Source organism: Centroberyx gerrardi, chromosome 5, assembly GCF_048128805.1.
Source record: "Centroberyx gerrardi isolate f3 chromosome 5, fCenGer3.hap1.cur.20231027, whole genome shotgun sequence".
Taxonomy (NCBI): domain Eukaryota; kingdom Metazoa; phylum Chordata; class Actinopteri; order Beryciformes; family Berycidae; genus Centroberyx; species Centroberyx gerrardi.
Window position 1 is genome coordinate 31161846 of NC_136001.1, and position 24765 is coordinate 31186610.

Consider the following 24765-nt stretch of genomic DNA (forward strand, 5'->3'; position numbering starts at 1 on the left):
TAATTAACTCTGACATAGCCTATATCACCCAGTGATTACTTATATAGGGGACAACCAGGCAGCCTGTTTCCCCTGTTTATGCAGTTTCTGGGTGGCAATAGGGCAGGGGGCGGGGGGGCAGAGGTCAAGCAGAAGAAAGGAAGGAATCCAATTGAATTATTTGGGGGGAGTGATGAGGTTTACTTATTAAAGTAGCAAACCTATTTTTCCATGGGTATGCTTTTCCTGTTTTCAGGGAAAAAATTGTGATAAACATCAATATTCAGGTATAAAATACACTAATGAACACATACTAGGAGGGCACTTTGGCCTTTTGTCCATGTGGGAGTAAAATTCACCTATGACTAAATATTCCCAAACATGCCTCACCTCCACGAATGTTTTTATTATGAAAACAATACAATAATAAAATGATAAATCTATTTGATACATCTAAAAAGCTGGGTTTTATTTCTGATCTTTAGAAAAATGGCAGGACCGGTGAGTGTTGTTGACATCCAATGCCGATCCGCACTGACAGGTCCTTATGAACACTGTCCCCTCTACTCAAATCAGGTTACATGGGCACTGCTTAAAGCAATACGCCAAGTGATGAGAACATAGACACCAAAATCATCCATGTGTCCACGGTAGATCTGTCTCTGCTGCTCCATGCTAACACTTTAGCATACACTGTGGTGACTGATAGTAGGACACTAGCATTATCCAAAGAAGGCCGACCTTCCATCAACCAATTGGAGGCTGGTTTGCTGTACATCCACATAACAGGAAGTGGCCCGGTGATTTTCTAACTGTAGTGGCTAAGTCAACGCGTGAATTTAATAGTTTGTTCAGTGGTTCTCTTAGTGACAAAAGCACTGTATCTACCACAGCACCTTGGTGTTAACAGGTGGAGTTTTTAAAATCAACGTAGTTTCACTCAATCCAATCATGCTCTCTCTTCCACAGTAATGTTACACAACACCATAACACATACATTAAGTACAGTGCTTGAATTAGCGTATACTCCACTACACCAGGCAGAATCTAGTGGCTAAATCAGTGCAAGTAAAGGATGCAAGAGTAACTAACACACACAGTGGGTCACAACTAAAGCTGAACTATGTGACTTTTCCATTAAAATATATTGCCTTACCTTCAACCTAAATATCGTTGATGAGCAAAACCAGAGAAAATCCATCAATTAACCCTGTCATAAGACCTGCTGGATTTGCCCATACAGCCAATCTCCCTATCTAAGATAGTAATTGCATTACACTTGCATAGTGACCACTATATCAACAAAGACACTATTGTGCTGTTACTGTAATTTACTCTGATCATGCATATCCCCCACCCCCACCCTCCCACCGCAGCACCTGTAAAGCATTAGCGCACTTCTCATTATATGGTCTGTAGATTCATAAATTTTAAAAATGAATTATCATTAACTCAATAAAGCTGATGTAGCCAGGTTTATTTTTGGAGCTATTTCAGATAAGGAACCACATATGCATCCACTGTGCAGTGATTTTTTAGCTGTACACAGTCTCCCATCACCCACCACCTTCACTCCCTATATGGAAACAGGAAAAGTAGTCCCCTGGTATGTTATTTTTCTATCATATTTTGTGTAAGTTTTATCAATCTACACAAAACTACCAGACTTGGCCCCATGATGTACGATTTCGGTGTCTATGTTCTCATCACTTAATATGTTGACAAATGGGCCAATATCCCTACTGCAAAAACTTGGTGTATTCCTTTAAAAGAGCGACTTGTGGCGTACGGAGCAGAAAAATGCTCCAGTGTCTGATTCTGCGTCCAAGTGACATTCATCACAACGGACTCTGCAGTCATAAAAACATGATTTTGACTGGATAACCCCTTTAAATCCTCTATGTTTTTTCCTCTCTCTCTAACAGAATGGAAATGAACTCCAGCTGAAGAAGTTAATATGCATTGAAGTATGAATTAATTAAGTGCAATGAAATTAATTATTCGTTGCAGTGCTATGGAGGTGTAAGTTGAAGACATCAAAACGTGGGGAGGGGGCTGAGAGGATAAATGGGAACGTTTGGCTCGCAAGCTACTGGACATGAATCAACATAATTAAATCCACTATGGGGTGGAAATTACGTGTTGGGAAATTAGCTAAATAAGACAGGGAGAAGACAGGGAGGGTTGAGGAGATGAGAGAAGCTCACACCATTAGTTGAAGCATTAGCTCAACTGCACTCATCATCTTTATTACAGACAGAAAGGCATGCAGATTATTTGTGTGTTCCCATATTGTGCACATATCAGAGTGCCAAGGGGGACCAAAGGTAGTTTAGCTTCTCACACACAGGCTTCAAATGAGATCCTTTCCCTCATTCAAATTACAACCATGCTTTCATTCTACTTGCACCCTCGTTAGACTACACGTAGCAAAAGCAGGGTGAAATACAACAGCTATGCAAAAAACGGGGTTGTCATCATACGACACAAGCAATACGACACAGAGAGAGGCAAAACGTAGAGTAGTGTAAGAAAGTGTTCCACACACAGCAGCGACGGGTAGTGTGGTAAAGTGTAGCCTTGCCGTTTCCTGCAGATGATGATGGCCAGAAAGGCGACCAGGCCGGACACCAGGGCCATGCAGATCCAGATGATGGTCATGGTGTTGTAGCGCAGAGGAGCTGCAAAGACACACAAACACACCGGGTGTCAGCTGAGGCAGCCGGGGCCGCCGAGAGTCTGCAGGTTTTCATTCCAACCCGAGACTAGTTCCTCCTCTCCGGTTGAAGCTGTAGGCTCTTGGGTCTCGATGGAACATGGTTGAGAACCACTGAGCTTAGGTGTATTGTTTATCTGTATGTGTGTGTACAGTCTATGGGAATGTAATCAGTGCATATGCAGTTATACGTACATGCACATTGTCACCAACACACAAGTGGCAGTAGTCTTTTTGTTTAAATAAAGAACATGCAACTCCAATAAGGAGCTCCATCTTTTCTAATGAAGTGATACCTCCCGCTTTGAAAGCATCCTTTATATGCCTGTTCTATTATAGGTAAATGATGTTCATCTTATGTTGCCATCTATTTTGAAAGATAAGGTACTGTATGTTGTCTTAGTATTAGAAGTGATTAAGCCTCTACCTTTGAGTCAAGTCAAGCACAATGTTATGAATAACTGCAAGGACTTGTTGTATGATGTAGGCTGTAAGAGAAAAGTAAACTCATATCACAAGGCCTAGCAGATGTAAGAAACATGTTCATGTCCACATTAGGTTGAATATTGCATCTCTTTAAGTAATTAATTAATTAATTAAGCGGCCCCAAATGGCAGCGAGAGGTAACTGTTTGAAAATTTGAAATTCGATACCCAGAAATCCTGTATCCTGATGTCAGTAAACTGCACACGGTGTGCTGATGTGATGCTTTATACCAAAGGATACCAAAGGGACGAAAGAAGAAAAGATCTAACGTTGGTGACCATACCTGACACCAGAATTTATTTGGGGCAAATAGGGCAAACCTACGGGATGTACATTAGGGGGTATGGGACACTTATCTCTACTGCAGCACCACATTGGGATTTAGGGTCATAAGACTGGTGTATTTTTACATAAAAATCTTGCCTAGTGCAGCTTTAAGATACCTTGAGAAATTGGAGACACTATATGAGCTACCTTGCATATTTTCATTATTTTAAAATGAAATGTGCATGCAATTAGATGAGCTCCTCTGAGGTTTAGCATGCTTGAAGAATTATGAGTTTGTGCCAATTAAGAATCACTGATGGTGGGAAAGCAATTTTCTGTGAGCATGTTAAAGTTAAGATTATTATGTGAATTCAAATCCAATCTAGAGACCTGAAGAAAACCTGAGGCAGGCTATATCGCAGTTTAGTGTCGCGCAGCCCTGGACAGCCTTGATGTGATTCATTAGGGGAAAGTTAGCCAGAGAGAAGACTTTTTCCAACTCGACATCGAGCGACTGCAAAGCAATGTTCGCAGTAGGGTAACAGGCACCACTCTATATGCTAGAAAATAGGCTACTCGGTCTAGTTTTTCCCATATTTTTGGACTTATTGATTGCTCAGCATGTAGGCTAAGTGGGATGTATGCATTCCTCTCGTTTCCAGAGTCTGAGAGTGAAACGGTGTCAAGAGGAGGAGAGTCTGGGTCCACTGAGCAGGAGAGCGGAGGGAGACAATTAGTCAATGAAACAGCGCTGGGACTCAAACCGGGGAAGAGGTTGAGCTTCGCAGACCTATAGAAGCGGCTCTGCACGTCATCTGCCGAATCCCCTATGAAGCGAGAACAATATTCTAATAAAAGAATTGTTTTAGCAAAGCTTAACTTCCCTTGCTGCACTTGCGTCAGGTGCACAGACCCACGAAGACCAACCCCCCCCCCCCCCCCCCTCTATCCCAGCGCTGTTTGAAGCTGGGATAGGCAGTGGTTTCGCTGACAGGGGCGACCCTCTAACAAAGCGCAGATCGATGGAACAGAGGGATGGACTGAGGCGGTTATCGGCCTCAGTGACACCCGGGTCTCTTTAGCCCGGCGCCACGCTGTGCGGTCTGGCCTGGCTTTTTAGACGCTCTCTGTGCCAAGTCGTTTAACAGAACAAACAGTTTTGTTATTGGGCTTTTTCCACTGTATTAAACGGCATACGACGACGTGTAGCTGAAGGGTCCCTGTGGCCCGGGGCAGGCGTGAGGTTTCAAGCAACAAATCAGTGATACATTCTCTCTCTCTCTCTGTTTCTCTCTCTCTCTCTCTCTCTCTCTCACACACACACCTGCTTTCCCAGTCTGAATCTCCACATTCTGGCTGAAGCGTCCGCAGCCTGCTGACGTTCTGGCTCGGACCTGGAAGATGTACTTGGTACCAGGCTTCAGCCCTGAGACCCGGGCAGTGGTCCCTTTAGACTTCAGAGTGGAGTAGCTCTGCTGCTCATTATCCTGCAACGGAAACGTCCACATTAAAGGAGTTTTTGAGAGCTTGGTGAACATAGACACCAAAATAATACATGGTATGTGTCCCCAGTAGATCATTCCTTCCAGTGCCCCATGCTAACCACTAACAATGTTTTATTATTGAAAAGGTCAGTCTTACCAAATAATGCTAGTGGCCTACTATCACTCAACATAGTGTATGCTAAAGTGTTAGCATGGAGCCTACTATCACTCAACATAGTGTATGCTAAAGTGTTAGCATGGAGCCTACTATCACTCAACATAGTGTATGCTAAAGTGTTAGCATGGAGCAGAGCCAGTGATCTTCTGACACATGGATGATTTTGGTGTCTGTGTTCTCATCACTTAAATTCATCAAAACGTATTATCTTCACCATTCTTTGTCATCTTAATGTGGGCGTCATCAGAAATTGAGTTATGGCTCAACTTTAGGCTACTATCAGCTGAGTTGCTACTGTACACCTCCATCTCACTGACTCTTATAGTCTCATATTCAGTTTTAAAATGTTTTTCTTAAAACAAGTGAAAAATTCTGCCAATGGGGTGAGATAATTTCACATGCTTCCAATGTAGTTTCATTTATTTCAGGGATTTTCTGGGCAATAACTTGAAACAAGGCATGAAAAGGCAGACCGCTCCACTACCATCAAGAAAACGACACTTGATTCAAGAAAATCGTTTTTAATAAGTTGATTTGAATTGGAAACAAGTGAAACTATCTCACGCTGCCGGCAGATAAAATACAATTTTAAGGATCACTTCTAGTTGAAACGACTTGTTAAGCTGGTTAATTTTTGCAGTGTTATCTCACTAAGGACTTTGCTAGTTCACTGGTCCTCTCTTGAAGGACCTCTCTGAACTCATATCTTTTCACACTAGAGCTGTTATGTGCTGTACATATTTATCGTAAATGAACACAACCCTATCCGACTGTCAAATGTGATTGGCAGTTAATTACCTCAGAAATCGTTTGATCCAGTTATATCAGCCAGAAAAATAACAGAGTCTCTGAGGAGTGTTTGTTTTTGTTGCTGTTTCATTGCGTGTGTATATGCCGCTGCATCAAGCATAATCAGAAGTGCTATTCTTTTTTTTATCTCTCTTATAGCAGCTTCATTTGTAATGTATTTTATAAACAGCAGAAATTTGAATTCTCACAAGTTGCTACACCTATTCAATAGGCCTCTTGTGTATATACATATTCATTAAAAAAAGGGATGCATTCATGTGTTGAAGGAGCTTTTGTAACAGTGGAAGCCATCACCATCATGTCTGTGCTCTTTCTCCTCCTTTTCATCTGCCTCTTGCACCTTTTTGAAATAAAATAAGATTTCATTTTAGCCCTTTACCTGGCACTCTCATTCAGAGCTGCTTACAAAAACTGTGAAAGTAGAATAAGCTTAAGGAGTCGATAATAAGAGGTACAAGGGCCAAAATAACAGCATCAGAATAACGGTGAATCATTCATGTGTCCCTGGAAGAGCTAAGAGCCTAATTATAAAGAAGGTGCAGAAATAAGGACATTTTCCCGTCTTCATTATCGTCCTCAGCCAGCATGCGGCGGCAGGGCGCAGCGAGGCCGCCGCCCTCGCCGTGAGTCATTGTTGTTGCGTACAGTAGTTTAGGAACCTTAAGTAAGCACAGTGCTGACTTGTCCACTTGAAATCCCCCGTCAGGCGTCGCCCCCTTCTGAGCGCGCCCAGATTAAGACACCGGCGCAAGAGACGAGCTAATCCTCCAGCACCCTCCACGCCATCCTGCTTGTTTGGCTATGACGCTGCCGCCTCCCAGGCCGCTCCCTCAGCAATTAGCTGATTTCTATCATCACACACACACACACACACACACACACACACACACACACCTACCCACCCACATACACACACACATCCACGCACGCAAGCAATTAGCTCGTCGCCATGCTTATGCGCCCGCCAACCGCTTGCTGTCACTGTCACTTTCGCTAAGTTGGAATCTACACCGCCTCATCCTCTTTCTCTTCCTCTCTCTCTCTCCCTCTCTCTCTCTCTCCCTCTCTCGACCCCCATTTCCTTTCAATTAGCTGAGCTGCCAGCGGGATCTTTTCCTGGATTAAGTTATCCAGAGTCTATCCAACCGCACTCCTCTGCATTCACAATATCTTGGCTCAGCTTAGTCGCAGCCCTTTGAAGACAATAAGCTTATGTTCTCCAGGTATAGCGGGGACCGTGTCATATCCCCCCCCCAACCCCCCCCCCCCCTACTCATAAGCTGCTAGAATAGTTATATGTTTGGTGTTTTTGGGGAAAATAAACAGGATGTGTTGACAGAGCCCTGTGTTTGGTGTTTGGGCTCCCGGGTGTAGTTGCTGAGTAGAACATGTGTAGCGGCGGGTGGCGTACCTTCTCGTAGTATTTGATGTCGTACTCCAGGATCACTCCGTTGGGCTGGTCGGGCTCATGCCACAGCAGGGTCACGCTGTTCTGACTGGCGTTCTCCTGCCGAATCGCTAGCACCTCAGAGGGGGCTACACAGGAGACAGGAAGAAATCAAAATGCGGTTCCTCAGTGGCTGACCGCATAAGACGATGAGATAGTAACCTCATGTCCGAGTTACGCCCCCGATCTCTGCGTTTCGTGAAATCGTGACCTTGGTATTATAAGGTTCTATCTGACCTGTTGAGTGAGTGCCTGTTGACATATGTGTGGTGTTATTTTTTGAAAAGAATGATTTTTGAGTCTGTAATTTCTTAAAAAAAAGGACCCATCTCCATTTAACTCAATGGATGCTGAATAGATCTAGAGAGCAGATAGAACCTTATAATTCTAAGCTCACGAAATGCATTTGCACAAGATTATGAGAAGTCGCTACAAGCAACAGTGCGCCGGATACAGTTGCATAAGGTCGAGATTTTGAATCAGCAATAGGTACCACTACTGCTTTATCCACTACTGCCATCTTTTTTCATGACAGGTGGAAGACAGAAGTCATGCATCAAGAAGAAGAAGAAGAAGAAGAAGAAGGAAAAGAAATCATGCACCCAAAACAGATTACGGCTGAAATTACTGAGAGTTTGATTCGCACAGGATTAGTATTATGAGACAACCTCTGTTTTCACCAAAATACGGAAGATAATTTGTGCTGGAATTTTCACAGACAATCTCCACAATTATTACAAATCGCTGGATGTCCTCAGGTAATATTAGTCCTGTGCTATATATATTGGCTCTAAGTAGCTTTTGGAGCCAATGATTATCCTTTTTGAAAGAAAATCAGCTTCTGCACTGAAAACAAATGGACCCCAACCGTGCTGAGTGACAGCTGGATAAATCATCATGGCCAGTCTGATGATGGCTAGTCTGAGTAAGATCCCAATACCTGCATTTGTGGAGACTGATGTATTGTACACAAACATGAAGTGAATTTATTAAAGCATTGATTGAGTGGTGAATTGATTGTCACCCAGCTACAACTCACCTACTGTGGGATGATCACCTCAATCTCTATCTCTTAAATCACCTGCTATCTACTTGTAAGATCCTACAATTCAACATGCTCAGTTTTGTTTGCTGGTCTCACTGTCCTCTCATCCTCTCTATTCTGTACTGTCTTGGTCTCAAGGTCTATTGAAATCTCCATGGGGGTCAGCTGTGACCAAGGCAGTGCATCCTTTGATGGCTGGCCACACTGGGACTCCAGGAACAAAAATCAACAGGGTCTTGCTCTTTCATCACCAAAACCCCTGATCCCACCCATAAATCCTTTGATTTATTAGGCGTGTTCACACTACAGCACTATTTCCAAACCGCCAGCACCTTTTCTACATCAAAGTCAATGGGGAGTGGCTGCAAGGTGGACAGAAAGCGGAGGAAGCCACTGCACCTGGCTTCTTTTTTAGGAAGAGTGGAGCGCTTTCTGGAATTGTGAGAGCTTTTAGTGGCGTGCACAGAACATCGAAGGGAGAAGTGGCACCCAATCAATCACAAGGCGATTACTACAACAACAACAGCCAGAATGAAAACGAAGAAAGTAGCGGTAGTAAAGTTGGTAGTAGTTGTTACTCTGATTATAGAGTCAGTGTGGAGCACAGAGGTGTCAGAGTTGGACATCAGTACTGTTTGCTGACAGCGGCAGCTACTGCAGCTAGTCCTTATGGAAACAAAGTACGCGTGGCACAACCTGCTTTTCATTATCAGCACAAAATGTGGTTGAGGCAGCACTTTTTTTTTTTTTTGTCAAAGATTGTTATTTTGGCATTTTTTTGCTTTATTTGACAGTAGAGAGAGACAGGAGCGATGGGAGAGAGGGGGGAATGACATGCGGCAAAGGTCCCACGCCGGATTTGAATCCAGGACAATGCCGGTACACAGAATGCGCTTCAGCCAATTGAGCCACCAGGACGCCCGAGGGGGGAACGTTTTCTATTTTGTAAAGATTATTTTTAGGGCATTTCTGCTTTATTAGATAGTTTACAGTGAGGGGAGACAGGAATGGAAGAGAGAGAGAGAGAGGGGGGCAACACGCAAGAAAGGTTCTAGGCCCGATTGGAACCTAGGACATCAAGTAGTGTGAACACGCCCTTACCCGTTCAAGCCTCGTCCCGCCCCGCGAAGCCCGAGAACCCGCTAGCCCAAAGCCTCGATGATGAGATACGATGCCCTACCTGCCTGGTTCGTGGTGATGTTGACCGAGGCGTACAGCGGCGGCTCGTTGCTCAGGTGCGTCACCGCGTTGGCGGCCAGGATGCGGAAGGTGTAGTTGGCGTGGGCCACCAGGTTGAGCACCGTCACCCAGGGCTCCGTCAGCCCGGCCTGCCGCGGGACGAAGCGGACCACCGCCGCGCCCGAGCGCTCCACCGTCCCGCCGCCGCCCCCGGCCCCTCCTCCGCCCCCCTTGCCCCCGCCGCCGACTCCCAGGAAGGAGGTGCAGTCCTCGCAGGGCCCTCCCTCGCCGGAGCACTTCTGACACAGCACGCTGTACTGCAGGTCGCTGCGGCCGCCGGTGTCCAGCGGGCGACCCCACTCCAGATTCACCGACGTCCCGTTGACCGAGGAGATGACGCTTACCGGGGCAGACGGCGGGCCTGGGGAGAGACGGAGGTTAAGTTCACTTTCAGATATTCTGGATCATTGTCTCCAAAGAGGAAATTGGATTTTTGAGTCAGAGATAAGTTTGGTAATATAAAGCGCGTCAGTCCGTATTTACTGTGTGTTGATGTGTGTGTGTGCTTGTTTTTGTACCTGTGTGCACCTGCATGTGTCCTTGCCTGTGGGAGTAGACGTGTATGTGTGTGTGTGTGTGTCCATGCATGGATGTGCTTTTGTACCTGCATGTGTCCTTGCCTGTGGGTGTGTGTGTGTGTGTATGTACACACTCAGAGGTGCATTTTTGAATGTTTGGGTATATCTATGTGTGTTAGTTAATGAGTATGTGTGTGTGTGTGTGTGTGTGTGTGTGAGCATGCTTTATGTGTGTGCATGTTTTTGTACCTACGTGTACATGTGTAACCACAGATTGATTTTTGAATGTGTGTGTGCATCTGCGTGTGTTATGTAATGAGTGTCCACTCACCCAAGAGTGCATGTGTGAGCTGTGTTTTTTAATGCTTATGTGTATCCATGTGTGTCAGTTAATGAAAGAAAACCCACCCAAGGAGCATTTGTGTGTGTGTGTGTGTGTGTGTGTGTGTGTGTGTGTGTGTGCTTGCTCACGGGTGCAGGGAGCTGCTGGAGGGTCATCTGCCGCTCGGTAGTAGCTGGAGTCGCAGGGGCAGGAGAGGGCGGCTCTGGTCTCTGAGTGGCTGTGTTGAGGACATTTACCACACAGGCCATCGCCCGCCACCGGCTTATAGAAACCCACCTCACAGGCTGGAGAGAGAGAGAGAGAGAGAGAGAGAGAGAGAGCGAGAGAGAGAGTAAATAGAGTAAATAGAGAGCCAGCAGGGAAGGGCTCAGTGCTCCCATAATCACTCAGACCATGATAAAATTGAGAGAGAGAGCAGCCAGTACAGAATGAGTCACTCCTATGGCAAGCTATGCATATCAACAGAAAACACCGCTTCAACTTTTTCAAAACTGTGTCATCGCCTCCAAAGCATTCGTTTTAGGACACAACCCCCCCCCCACCCCCCTCCCAAAATCTATGTATAATTACAGGCCCTCTAACCGCAGAGACCGGGGAGCAGGGGAGATGAAAGTCATACTTCTTTCTGCACAGATTTGGGCTGAAAAGGCTTTGCACTGTTGATACTCCCAGCGGGACCATCAGAATCCAGACCGTGTTTCAACCTTATTCAGCTCCTCTGATACATATTCACTTTCAACTCTGCGCTGATTAATAATGGAAGGGGCCTCTGATAAATATATTCTCTTTCCAGGCGGCTAATAGGCTGCTGCTATGGTAAATGGGGCAGGGGTAAACCTCTCGTACACACGGGGAAGCAGACGCCGCCGCGCCCGTGTTTGCTCTTCCTCCTCCACGCAGGGGCAATTTACGCTCCCCGCGATGCGGCGGTGAGTTTGCGGACGCGGTGTTTTCCTAACCTTTTTCCTTGTTACGTTTACAGAGGACCGTTTTAGGTCTTTAGACTTCAAAGGTGCTGAGAGAAGCGTGAAATTGGATAACCAACATGAGTAAAATTATAACAAAGCTCATTGTTAAAATGTATTCCGGGCTCCTGCCTGAGACGTTTTTAGATACATTTGAAGGGAATAAACCGTTCCCATGCTCGTACCTGAAAAGTACACATGCAAACGCTCACCCGGCTGCACACACACACACACACACACACACTGCAAATCAACCATTTGATTAGATTTTATCACATGTTGCAGAGTGATATTTAATTTGATAGATGGCATTTATTGCAACCATTTTATTTTTCTATTCAGCTGAATGGCTTTAGTAGAATGTAATTATTGCCCTCATGAGGCAACTATTGCTCTTGAAAAAATAAATAATTTATAAAGCTATATGCATAGAAGTTATGACAGACATCTAACATTAAAATTAAAAATGAAACTAGCCATGTAAAAGACATTTTAGTAATAATAATAAAAGCTAATGTGCAAAAACTAGTGTGCATGGAATAAGTCAACTATACTGAAACTATAATCTTTGCCTCCCAAATTGAAATAAATAAAAATGAACTTGAATTTCTTTGCAGTTGTAGTATTTTATTTAATACTGTGAAAAGCAGAGAGAGAGAGAGAGAGAGAGAGAGAGAGAGAGAATCCTCTGATCTTTTATGCAACTGAAACCAAACCCAAACTGATATATAAAAAAATATAAAAAAATAATAATAATAAAAAACAGAGAAAAGAAAGCCAAGTCTGAAACTGAAACCAAACATACTGAAATATGATACTATGATAATATGATAAATATGAATATAAAATAAAATATTATGATGATTATGATCTTTTTTTCCTTCTAAAAAGGAGAGCGGGCACTGAGCTCTTCTTCACTCTTTGTATTTAGACAGTGGGGGAGTAGAGAGGCTGTCTTCACCAGCTGAATATCTCTGGACACGATCCTTAATTATTGAAGGCCTTGAAAAACGTCCCGAACGTTTTGGCACCTGGTTGTTTTACACCTTTCCTGACTTCCCTGGGATCTGGGATCCAGTTCACAGGTTTTCCTTTTGGATGCGGCACAAGTAGAAGTCAACGAGAGCTGAGAATTATAACCGATAAGAGATGGGGGAGAGACATTCTTCTTCTGAGATTATTTTACATCATTCCCTCATCGTGAGATAGAGGACAGAGGAGAGTGATGGGAAAAATGGAGGAAAGAGACAGATTCAAACCCATAATGTACATGCTGTAGTTTATCTGTGTGTGATTAAGTGTGTGATTAAGGACAAATTAAGAATGAAAAATCGAGCCTTTCATTGATTCGTATGAAATCAATCATTTTTATATGGCTTTAGAATATAGGATTTAGAATTGGGAAACCTGAAATTGGGATTTTTACATGCATCAACTTTTCCTCTCACTCACACACACGCACATGCTCAAGTTCTGATAATGTGAAACACATATCATATTCTCACTAACATACACACACACAGGTACAGGCAGACTGATACACAAATAGACACACGCACACACACACACACACGCACACTGTTTGTATCAGCACAGATTAACAGACTGGGGGCGATCGCGCACTTCTCTTTCGCTGCCACAGCCCCCACAGGAGCCAGAAACTATTTCTATTTGCAATATTCATCCCAGACTGTTTTCTCTTCCTCCTTTTTATCCTGTTAATCCCTCCATCCCTTGATGTTTTTTGTGAAGCCCCTGAGTTGAAAAGCAGGTCACGATAAACATCGGAACAGCTCGTTCATCAAGGGGAGAAGCGGCGAGCGCTTTGAAGTCTCTGACAGATTCACTAGGAGCTGTACGCACGCTCGCAAACACACACACACACACACACACACGCATGCACAGGTTCTGATAATGCAAAGACACATAACACACACACACACACACACAAACACAGGTATACACGGAGGGTGTCTGATATTGCCACAGTAAGCACACACAACATGAACTTATCAGCACCCAGGCGAATATGCGAAGGGAGAAAAGAAGGCCAGTGTCAAGACAAGCGGTGATAACCTTTCAGCTGTGATGCACCGCTCAATTGGTGTATTGAATGGAGAAGAAATTATAGATGGGAAGAAGAAGAAGAAGAAGAAGAAGAAGAAGAAGAAGAAGAAGAAGAGGAAGACAAACACTACCAACAACAACAAGAAGGAGACAAAGGGGAAGAACAACAATAGATAGATTGTGTCTTCAAACTTGTATTGCATACCATCGACTTAAAGGTGCTGCGTGTTCCATTTTAACACCAATAAATCATTACCATATTAATTTTGAGACATCGGTATAATTACCGTAAAAAAACCAAGACCATCACCGTGAAGCCTGTCAGCCTCTATCAGCCTCTACACTGCATTTTACATTGTGAGCCACCCAGGTTAGATTTGACGGGAAATCTGCTGGATTGCTTTACGGCACAAAACAGGAAGAGGGAGCTAAACTTTGGCAGATGGTGGAAGGCGGGAAAGGCCGGTGAAAAAAATCAACATGTTGATCCTCTTCAGTAAAACGAAGGAGAAAAGAAACATCATCTTTGTGACAGGAAGCAACGTGGTTTATGGGAAATGTAGGCTTCATTTTGAGAAAGATGGTACTAACAATACCACTGGTGTGAGATAGAGGCTACCAGTCATCTCCACCATGCTCTCATTTATTTACTGTGATTACACCAAGGCATCGCAATTAATTTGACAGTGATATGCTGAAAAATTCTACACATAGCACCTTTAACAGTGTGCAACTGGACAATACAAGAAACAGTCAGCATTGTAAACACAATATATAACCATCTATAGTCAAACACGGGGCTGTAATTGGTTTACTTATTCTGCAATTCTGGAATTGAATTGCAAAAACATGCATATAAACATGCTAAACAGTATTAAATAGTGCTACTATCATACTAATAACACTGAATAGCAATGTGGACTTGGAGACAAAGTGATGGATATATAAGTAAAACAAGAAAACAGGAGTTGGATGTAATGGAAAAAGTGATGGAAATGGAGAGGGAAGGGAGATATTTCTCTATTCCAGAGGTGTTCACTCACACTGAACTGTTTGCAGAGTGTGCATGTTGGTGCATGCATGCGTCTGTGCGTGTGTGTGTGTGTGTGTGTGTGTGTGTGTGTGCCCATGGCGTGGATGTTTGCACGTTGCTTGGCATGTCAGTACCTGTCAATGCAGTGCACCCACTACAGAAGAATTTGCATTACAATGAATCTTAATAGCCGTGCGCGGCATTGTGCGCTGACCTTGATTTATTCCCTGTATAAGTGGGTAAATAAACACATTGGAAAAAAGTGGGGGGAGCTGGAGAAAGCACATCATCGTCCCACACGTGAGGAGACTGAGGGAGGAGCGGGGAGGTGTGGAGGGGGGAGCGGGGTCTTAAGTGCAACCCGGGTATTCAGCTTACAGTGCTGTATCCTGACAAGATGGCTCTGAGCCTCCTCGGCTTCACGGACACGTTTTAGTAAATCTATTAGGAAGGAAGAAATCCTCCTGGAATCTTTGCATAAGAACAGATATAAAGACTGGAATAAACAAACCTACTCCTCCTCTGGGAGCTTCGAGAGACAATTAAAAATGTGTGAAGCAACATGCTGTTGTTTCGGTCGCTGGAGATCCTCAAAGTAAAAAGCAGCACATCTATAAAATTAGAGTCAAAATGGTGGACTACTTACTGAAGGGCACACAACCATCACAAGACACTAATCGTCTGGTTGAAGACTTGTAAGAACTCCACTATTTTGACTCTATCTGTTATTTCTTAAGGGAATTCCTGTGGAAGTTGTGGGGTTTTTTTTGGACCATTTTCTTCTGCCTGCCAAAAGATTTACAGTAAGAACCACAGCAGCCTCAACAAGTTGTCAAGTTTCTTATCATGCTGTCCTGAACGTGTTCATGTTTTAATGCTTTTATATTGTATGTTAAAGTAGTAATCTGGAAGTTCCTTGTATTTTTGGGGTTTTATTTAGTCTCCATCTTTGTTGCTCAGCGCTCATCGCTGTGGTGTTTCTGCACTGCTCTTCCCACAGATCACCTGTCAATCAAACAGTGTGGGCGGAACTTGGATTTTCTGTTTGCTGCAGTTTGAGTTTCTCTTTTCTCTGTCTGTTCAGCCATGGTGGCTATCACTGCTCATGCTAACTACCCAGTTCTTCTTCTGTTTATAAAAAAAAAAAACACTGTTGCTGCTGCTAGAAATGTACATTTGCTGTTTAGAACAGCAAATGAACGGGATATAGGTTGAATCCCTTGTGTTGGATGAATCAGTGATAGCGAGTAGCAGTAACGGAGAGTCACTTATATGAAAATGCTTCGGATTATCACTTTAAACTGATCTAATAAACTCAATCAGTCATCAAGAGCAGATTAAAAACCACTACCTGGTCTTCAAGAACATATACAGTCCTGATGTCCCCAGACTCCGCACGGCGCTGACCTTGTGAGGAAACAAGCGCACTCCAAAACATCAAGCGACAAAGTTAGCCAAAGGCTCCCTGGCTGGTTCCCTGGGGAGCACATGAAGCCACTAACGAGCCGCTAAAGCTGTCCGAGTGATGGATGAACGTGTCGGCGGGATCAGCTGCGGAAATGGGACACGCACCATCCGGATCGCCCCTCCTCTTACGCTGCTAGTCCAGATACTAACCGCTGGATTCCCTTCCGCCGCTCCCCTATAGCCCGCTGTACGCTGTCAGCATCGCTTACGCCTTCGTGTTCAACTCACACAAAGTTTAAATGAAGGTGTCCCCCTCCACTGTCCAGGCAGATGGAGACAGATGGGGCTCCGGGGCGGGAGGAAGGGAGGATGGAGGATGGATGGGGCCGGTTAAGGACCCTTAAAGAAGGATGGATGGATGGATTCAGAGTGTTTATCTGGACCGGGGTCAGCGGACGACGCAGAGAGTCACCGCGATCATTATTGAGATAAAGTCACTTCAGTGTGCCTATGTAAGTAAAAGTGCCGTGTGGCATTCTGGGAGCATCAGGACACGGTACCGGTCAGATCGGCGTCGATATCCATGACACCGATGCTGACCTTAAAGGGGACGTCCCGCTGTGTTATGATTTTAGCATGGGGTATAAGTTAAGCAACATTATTTAGAATTAACAGAAAAAATAATGGTTCTGTAATTGTCAATCAGTGTTATAATGGATACAAGATGCAATAGTATGAGTTTTTTAGTGATACACTGTATGCTGTCTGCTTTTCTACAGTATTTTCAGATTATTTGGTGCACTTAATAGAGAGGAAATTATAGATGGGAAGAAGAAGAAGAAGAAGAAGAAGAAAGAGAAGAAGAAGAAGAAGAAGAAGAAGAAGAAGAACAACAACAACAACAACAACAAAAACAACAACATGTTATAATGGATACAAGATGCAATAGTATGAATATTTTTATTGACATACTGTATACTGTCTGTACTTTTCTGCAGTATATTCGGATTATTTGGTGCACTTAATAGAGAGGAAATAATAATGGGAAGAAGAAGAAGAAGAAGAAGAAGAAGAAGAAGAAGAACCACAACAAGAAGAAGAACAGCAACAATAATTTGACTGATGTTGATGATAATGATGATGATGTAATGATGATGATAATAATGAAGATGATGGTGATGACGATGCCCTTCAACACGACCCCTCACACTGAGGCTGCACTATCCAGACTGAGACTAGACAGAGGAGAAAAGGCTCTGAGCGTGTATTCAGAACTTTGAAAATGTCAGAAACCGTTGGAAACGTTCGAAGAGAAAGTTCAGCCGGTAAACAAATATTTTCACGAGACTCAGTAAAAACAAACGCTGCATTCAAACCTAAAAGCGGGCGTTGGACCGCACAGCACCAAAGAAAAAAAAAAAACACCTGGAGAAAAATGCCAAATTTGAAACTGTCCAAGTGAAAAAGCATTTGTTTATCCCACGGGGCACTTGGGGTTTCCTCTGGCAATACGATCACAGCACATTTACAAAGTCGTTCACCACATAATTAGATGACCTTATTGAGAAAAAAGCGTGTGAACGCAGAGGAAAACACTGGAGAGACTGTTGACATTACTGCATTTCTCCAAGCTGTCCTCCTATTGGATCATTCAGTGATTTAGAGATATTCTCTTCAATACGGACAACTTAAGATAAATATAAAGTATGCCGTCAATGTCTTCAGTCCATATGCGTGCTCGCCTCTCCTGGCCTCCCTGCTGCGCTCAAATCAATGCCATCGATGAAGCCATCACAAAGGGAACATTACCGCCGTGTTTCCCTTTGAAAAAAGCCTGTTAATTACAAATCAAACGAGACAAATACATCCCGGTTAATGAGCGTTAAACGGATGTTAATTATCCGATTGAATGGCTGTCACCATTAAACTGTGTCTGATGGAGGGAGTGGGAGGAAGAGAGGGAGGGGGAGAGGGTCGAGGGGAAGGGTAACTCGGAAAGATAGGCATTTGAAAGGCATATTAGCAGCAGATTGAGAGGATCAGAGAGTGTGCGGTGTGTGTGTGTGTCTGTGTGTGTGTGTGTGTGTGTGTGGGGGGGGAAAGCATGGCGAGAGGCAGCGGGGGAACGGCGGGGCGGGGCGGGTGAGAGAGGCTAAACTTCCGCTTTTTTTTTTTTCTTTCTTTCTACGTTAGCGGTTGCTGCGATGCATCAGAGGGGAAATTAATCAACTGTTTTTGATTATTTATATATTTGAAAAGGACAAAGTGTGCTGGGAGAGAGCCGAACAGAGGCAGGTGTCACACTGAGCTAATATGGTCACAGCCGGTCTGCCGGCCCGACTCACAACACATCCGTCTCACAGGGACGGGGGAACACAAAAGCCGGCGTCGGCGCACTTAAAATTCAAAACAAGGTACGACTGCGTGCGATTTATCAAACGGCTCACATAGCGAGAGGAGAGTCCACATACGGATTAGGAAGCATGATAAACTACAGACAGAGCATGATAAACTACAGACAGAGCATGATAAACTACAGACAGAGCATGATAAACTACAGACAGAGCGGTGCTGGAAGTCGTCGTGTTGTGTTGTGCGTTTGCGTGGAGGCACGGTCAAATAGTAATTCCCTTCAGGATAATAATAACTCCCCTCGGGGATGGAGGTTGCTCAAATCAGGAAGACAAAAAGAACAGATGAAGGGAATACACACACACACACACACACACACACACACACACACACACACATACACACAGCGCTTAGTTTAAAATCAGCCCAATCACAACTATTCAACACCGAGGCATAAGTGTTCCAAAGCACCTTGAATAGCCTAATTAACCTTCCATACCTGTAGTCGCACGCAACGACAACAAAATTCAAGCGATTGTGCTCAATTACCCGAGTCTAATTTCACATTTCCACATATCGTTCCCTCTGGTGATTGAGACAAAATGGACCGCTGAGCTTCACGTTATGGCATAAGCTGCATAAGCGGCACAATCAGTGTTTCGAGAACTTCAATATCTCTCATCCGATGCTAAAAAGCAGGCGAACAAATGGCTCTGACTGACTTTGTAAACTCAGACGTTTGGTCTGAACTTCTACACCCAAATGAGCTTTTCGTGATACTTGCTTGATTTTGCTTTATTTCTAAGTCCTCTATGGAGGTGTCTATTGATGTGACATATGAGGGTGAAAGTAACAAATTACAATAACTCTCATTACTGTGAGTGAGAAGCTCTTTGGTGTACCTGTGTACTAGTCAGGAAAGTGGTTGAAGTATGTTTATTGAAGTATGTTTTGACTTAAGTATTATACTTTTACAAATTTTGCAGGCTCTCCCTAAGCATCGCAGCACCAATCTTAATCGTGTTGATACATGCTTTACATTTTATTTATGCACTTTACTCTTATTATTATTTATTTTTTTTATTTTAAAAGAACCTATTTTGAGCTTTCTGGCTTGTCCTTTTGCATTGTATGGAAAAGACCAAACAATGGAACAATGTGTGTATTTATTTATTTATTTTTTTCAAGTGACTAATTTGAGCAAAGCAACAGTACTTCTACTTGAGTAGGACATGCTGGTTTTGATTGTTCTTTCTAGCTAAACTGCAAAACTAAGACTAACGTCATAATTTTCGATTATAAACTTAATCATAACCTTAAAGTGACATTTTCACATTTTCAACATGTTCATCTTGAAGTTCAGGGGCAGACGACCACAGTCGCTGTCCACTGGCATTCAGGATTTCTTCCACACCTCGCAATGTGTATAATTGCAAACGGCTCCAATTTCCTTTTGAAATTGCCTTTTTAAGGACACAGTGGGAAATCTGAGTCTAATTTTCCTTGTTTGTAAATGTGTTAGGTATCCGATTTTTTCAAAGTGAAAGAATGAAAGAAAGCGGCGCCGGTTCCTTCAGCCGCCAATTGTGGTTGTTAACCATTCATGAACTCCCGGCGAGATATTTAAACACTCCAAACAGAATATCAGCTAACATCGCAGGAGACATTTCCCAGCGAGCATTTCACCAATGGCGACACGGCCGGGTTCATTATCAACCCAAACAAGCACGTAAAAACTGTTTTCAACTGATATCAGAAAGATATTTAAATCCTAATTTCACAAAACGATAAATGAGCTGGAAAAAGACAAATTGTGCCCAGCGATTTTTTAATGATAAAGTGTTTTAACTACTAGAACATACAGTATACAGTGCAACATATTTCAAATGAATGATCTTTCACTGTACTGGTTTTCAGTAAAAGATAATGAACAACATATTGCATGGAATTGCAATATTTATCTCAATTTTATTGCTCCGTGGGAAAGTCAACTGAGCATGCATGTTCTTTTCCAGCAACACCTGCCTCACATTCATACACCAGTAGAATGTATATGATATTATTATAAGAGTCACCTTTGTCATGTTTCTATGTGATACTACATGTTTTATGTTGTGATTTGTGGTTTTATACAAATCGCCCATCTGGGACAATAAAATTGACTTGACTTTACAGTTCCACACATTCACACCTGACCAGTAGAGCCCCAGTCTTCTACTGGTGGCCACTGAGCAGCTCTACCGGGGCAGGTGGGGGTTCAGCGCCTTGCTCAAGGGCAACTGACGCGGGAGAGGAGAGCGTTACTCACTTTCGCAACCCACAATTTCCGATTTCCGATTGCAGGTTCCGATTCGAAACGGCAGCTTTCCAACTGCAGGCCCTCCCCTCTCGCCCACCACTATCCTACATTATTACAATTTCAGGACACACACACACACACACACACACACACACACATAGAAACCGCCCACACCTCCGCCAAGTGCGCTCTCTTCAGCGGAGGTCTGAAAGAGGGAGAATTAAATGACAGCGCCCTGTGTGCACATCAGTTTAACTCAACAAGAAGTCAGGGCAGAAAATCATTTGAAGAAGTCCCGCGGTCCCTCCAGACGGAGGCTGCCAGCTTCTCAGTGATCTGCTATCATGTTGCCTGTCTCTTTACTGTCAGCACTAATAGCTCTTAGACCCTGGACTGGGACATGGGTGGCTCCTGCAGGCCAAGGGTGGCACACGCTCAATCAATAATTTACCCGGCAGCTCTCGACCTTTTGTGTGTGTGTTTTCATCTCTGAATTAAGCATTCATATGGGCTGCACATAAGAGGATTTGCTTGTGAGAGAGTGTCTTTGTGTATCTGGTAACATGGGTACGCAAGCGTGTGCGTGTGTGCGTGTGTGTGTGTGGGTGTGTGTGTGTGTGTGCGTGTGTGTGTGTCAGCAAAGTTGCTTTGTGCACTGATGTGTAGCCCTCTGCACCTGCTGTGGAGATAGGGCTTTGGCCAATCACAACAAAGATTGGAGGGAAGTTTGAGTGACACAACAGTGCCGTGTCTGGCCGAGATATGATTCATTCTGTTATCGCCCGCCCGCTCGCTCGCTCTCTCTCTCTCTCACACACACGCACGCACACACACTCTCTCTCCCACACCACACTGCTCATTCTCCCTCTGCCATAATAGCTAAACAGCATGAGAAAGCTTTAATAATACCATCTCCTCTCCTGTCTTCTCTTTTCCTCTCCTCATCTCTCCTCTTTTCTCTTCTCCTCTCATTCCTCTCCTCTTCACTCTCTCCTCTCCTCCTGTCTCCTCTCTCCTCTCCTCTCCTCTTCACTCTCTCCTCTCCTCTTCACTCTCTCCTCTCCTCTTCACTCTCTCCTCTCCTCTCCTCTCTCCTCTCCTCTCCTCCTGTCTCTCCTCTCTCCCTCCCTCCTCTCCTCTCCTCCTGTCTCCTCTCTCCTCTCCTCCTGTCTCCTCTCTTGTTCCTCTCCTCCTGTCTCCTCTCTTGTTCCTCTCCTCTCCCTCCTCTCCTCTCCTCTCTCCTCTCGTCCTGTCTCCTCTCTCCTCTCCTCTCGTCCTGTCTCCTCTCTCCTCTCCTCTCCTCTCCTCTCCTCTCTCCCTCCTCTCCTCTCCTCTCTCCTCTCGTCCTGTCTCCTCTCCTCTCCTCTCCTCTCCTCTCGTCCTGTCTCCTCTCTCCTCTCCTCTCCTCTCCTCTCTCCCTCCTCTCCTCTCCTCTCTCCTCTCGTCCTGTCTCCTCTCTCCTCTCCTCTCCTCCTGTCTCCTCTCCTCTCCTCTCCTCTCCTCTCTCCCTCCTCTCCTCTCCTCTCTCCTCTCCTCAGTTTATCCCATCTAATAAACTGACCAATCAACATCCTCGGTCCATCCAGCAACCAGGACCAACCAGACGCACAATAAGACTAATTAGTCTTGGCACAGCAACAACAAATCCCTTCGCACAGGCGCTCACACACACTCATGTGCTAACAAACACATGTACATTGCTCACACGTTTAATGAGACACACAGATTTGGACACACACACACACACACAGCCACATGTGTATTAACACACACAATCCCAATGCCCCGTCTCCCAATGCACTGCATGCAGCCAGCAGCTGTGATAGTTGTTCTTTCTTGCTTTTGTTGGGCTCTTGTTTTGTGGCACGGTGGAAATGTGTGTGTGTGTGTGTGTGTGTGTGTGTAGTATGAGTGGGAGGGGTGTTTTTTCAGCTAATAAGGAAACCTTCCAATGTTGTTAGAAATCTGAACATCCTAAATGAGCTAATTGAGGACATTTCAATTAGCCGCTGAAGATGGCGCGCCACTCGATGCGCAGAATGACGTTTTAAGCGAAAAAAATGATTACCTTCCTCCGAGTTCAAACCAAGTTGATTCCAATCTCTGGTGAAATGGCATTAAGGAGGATTAAAATCTGTGTGTGTGTGTGTGTGTGTGTGTGTGTGTGTGTGTGTGTGTGAGTGTGTGCGTTCACGTGCACGCCCGGGCAGCGTTCCCGCCCCGAGGCGGACGGCGCGAGCGTGGGTGTTTTTTTTCTGGAGCCTCGGTGTCATTTGCCTCCAAAACAGCAACAATGTTGTTGATCAGCGGTTGTTTACAAACCGCCAGGAGGACGGAACTAATTTGATCACTCCATATTCCCCCGTCTCTCCCTCTCTGGAGATGGTTTCAATTTGAGGTGCTTACGTTCTCAATAGCGGGCCCGCCGCAAGTTGATTTCTGACAGCAATTATGAATATCGTGTTCCACTCAAGCGCTCGTGAGCCAGGGAATAATGAAGTTCTCACCAAATCATCTGTTCCCCAAATCACTTAACTGCATCTTCATTAGGAACTTTGCCACCTGGAGGAAATCAAAGCGGGATAAACTGGGCGCTCAGCACATGCCAAAGGATTCCACTTACGGGCGTGATTTCACCTCCGAGTCCGTCACCGAGTTCAAACGAATGAATGTTGCGGAGAATTTCTTGATGGTTTGCATGGCAGCGCTTTTGACTTTTGACTTTTGACTGTCTTTCTACCAGGATACAGGCTTTTGAAGGCCGATACCGATACCGATGTTGTTAGGCTGAAGTCACTGATAGTGTTATGTATTTGGAAAGAGAATACATTATTTCACCTGAACTGTATCTCGTGGTTCAACTCCTCATTTTATCGCTGTTAGTGTAAGAGGAGAAACACAACAGATGGCCAACATTTTGTGCCAATATTTATTTTCTTAATATTATAAATATATATAAAAATGACTATATTCAGTGTTTCCCGCAGAATATTATTCTTGTCAGGGTGGAAAAGCCTCTGAAACAGCATTTAGACCATCATGGGACACTGAAACTGCTATACATTAAGAATTAATCTACAAAAAAAAACCCATAACAGAACAATTAACGAATAAAAATCAAATGTCATGCCAGGTTTTCCGGAGTGTTTTTCTGAACCTCCATCATATCGGCGGTGTAGTCCTGACTGATGAAGACCTGATGGAACAGATATTGGCAAACCGATATATATATATATATATATATATCGCTCTGACCCCACTCTCCACAGCTGAGTGTCAGCTGTTTTCACCTGTCTGGACCTCGGGGACCCAGGGGCAACAAGGGTGCCTCACCCTGTCAGAGACGGGCATGCCTAGCCCTGTCTCTGGAGCCTAACTGACGTGTGTGTGTGTGTAGTGTGTGTAGTGTGTGTAGTGTGTGAGTGAACGCAGGCTCTTGGGTGTGTGTCTGAGGCACAGGTATGAGTCTGCATATTCATGTCTGGAGCCATTTGGGCATGCGTGTGTGTGTGTTTGCGTGTCTGTCTGTGTGTGTGTGTGTGTGTGTTTGCGTGTCTGTCTGTGTGTGTGTGTGTGTGTGTGTGTTTGTGTGTCTGTCTGTGTGTGTGTGTGTGTGTGTGTGTGTGTGTTTGCATCCTGTGATTGAAATGGAAATACCAAAAGCGGGGAGTGACGGCAGAAGAGAGGCGCGAGGGATGGAGCGAGGTGCCGACAGGCCAGAGGAAAGGACACTGAGTGCGCGCGCGTGTGTGTGTGTGTGTGTGACACCCCCCCCCCCCTCCTCCAGGGAGCCTCCTCTTTGTGTGTGATGAAATAAATATATAACGGCGGCATATTAAATCCTCCTTGTCGCCTGCTGCTGTCTCCCTGTGATATTTCTCCACAGCGCCACATTGACAGATAATGATCACATTATGTGGCGGAGTGTCATACCTTTTCTCTTTCGCTGCCTCCCCTCTGCTCCCCCTTTTACTTTCTTTCATAATCTCCCGTCGCGCTCTCTCTCTCTCTCTCTCTCTCTCTCTCTCTCTTTTTGTTCTGTTTCCTTTTTTTTGCCACCGCTCACTTGTTCTTACTCATTCCGTCTCCCGTCTCCCTTTCTTTCACCGTACTGCTTTTCGTTTTTTTTT

General features: G+C 44.4%; 1 protein-coding gene across 6 annotated transcripts in view; it reads right to left on the reverse strand.

Annotated features, from left to right (window-relative positions):
- Positions 1-24765, reverse strand: part of epha8 (eph receptor A8) — a 76845-nt gene that overhangs the window by 7760 nt on the left and 44320 nt on the right. For 3 of the 6 annotated variants that reach the window (XM_071917349.2, XM_071917347.2, XM_071917348.2), the window contains exons 7-11: positions 10641-10796; positions 9593-10012; positions 7332-7456; positions 4773-4935; positions 2528-2660 (exon numbers count right to left, since the gene is read on the reverse strand). In XM_071917349.2, coding sequence (XP_071773450.1) covers positions 2528-2660; positions 4773-4935; positions 7332-7456; positions 9593-10012; positions 10641-10796 — 997 coding nt within the window. Of the gene's footprint in view, positions 1-2476; positions 2661-4772; positions 4936-7331; positions 7457-9592; positions 10013-10640; positions 10797-24765 lie in introns of all 6 variants that reach the window. The other 3 variants (XM_071917351.2, XM_078283693.1, XM_071917346.2) reach the window with 3 other exon arrangements.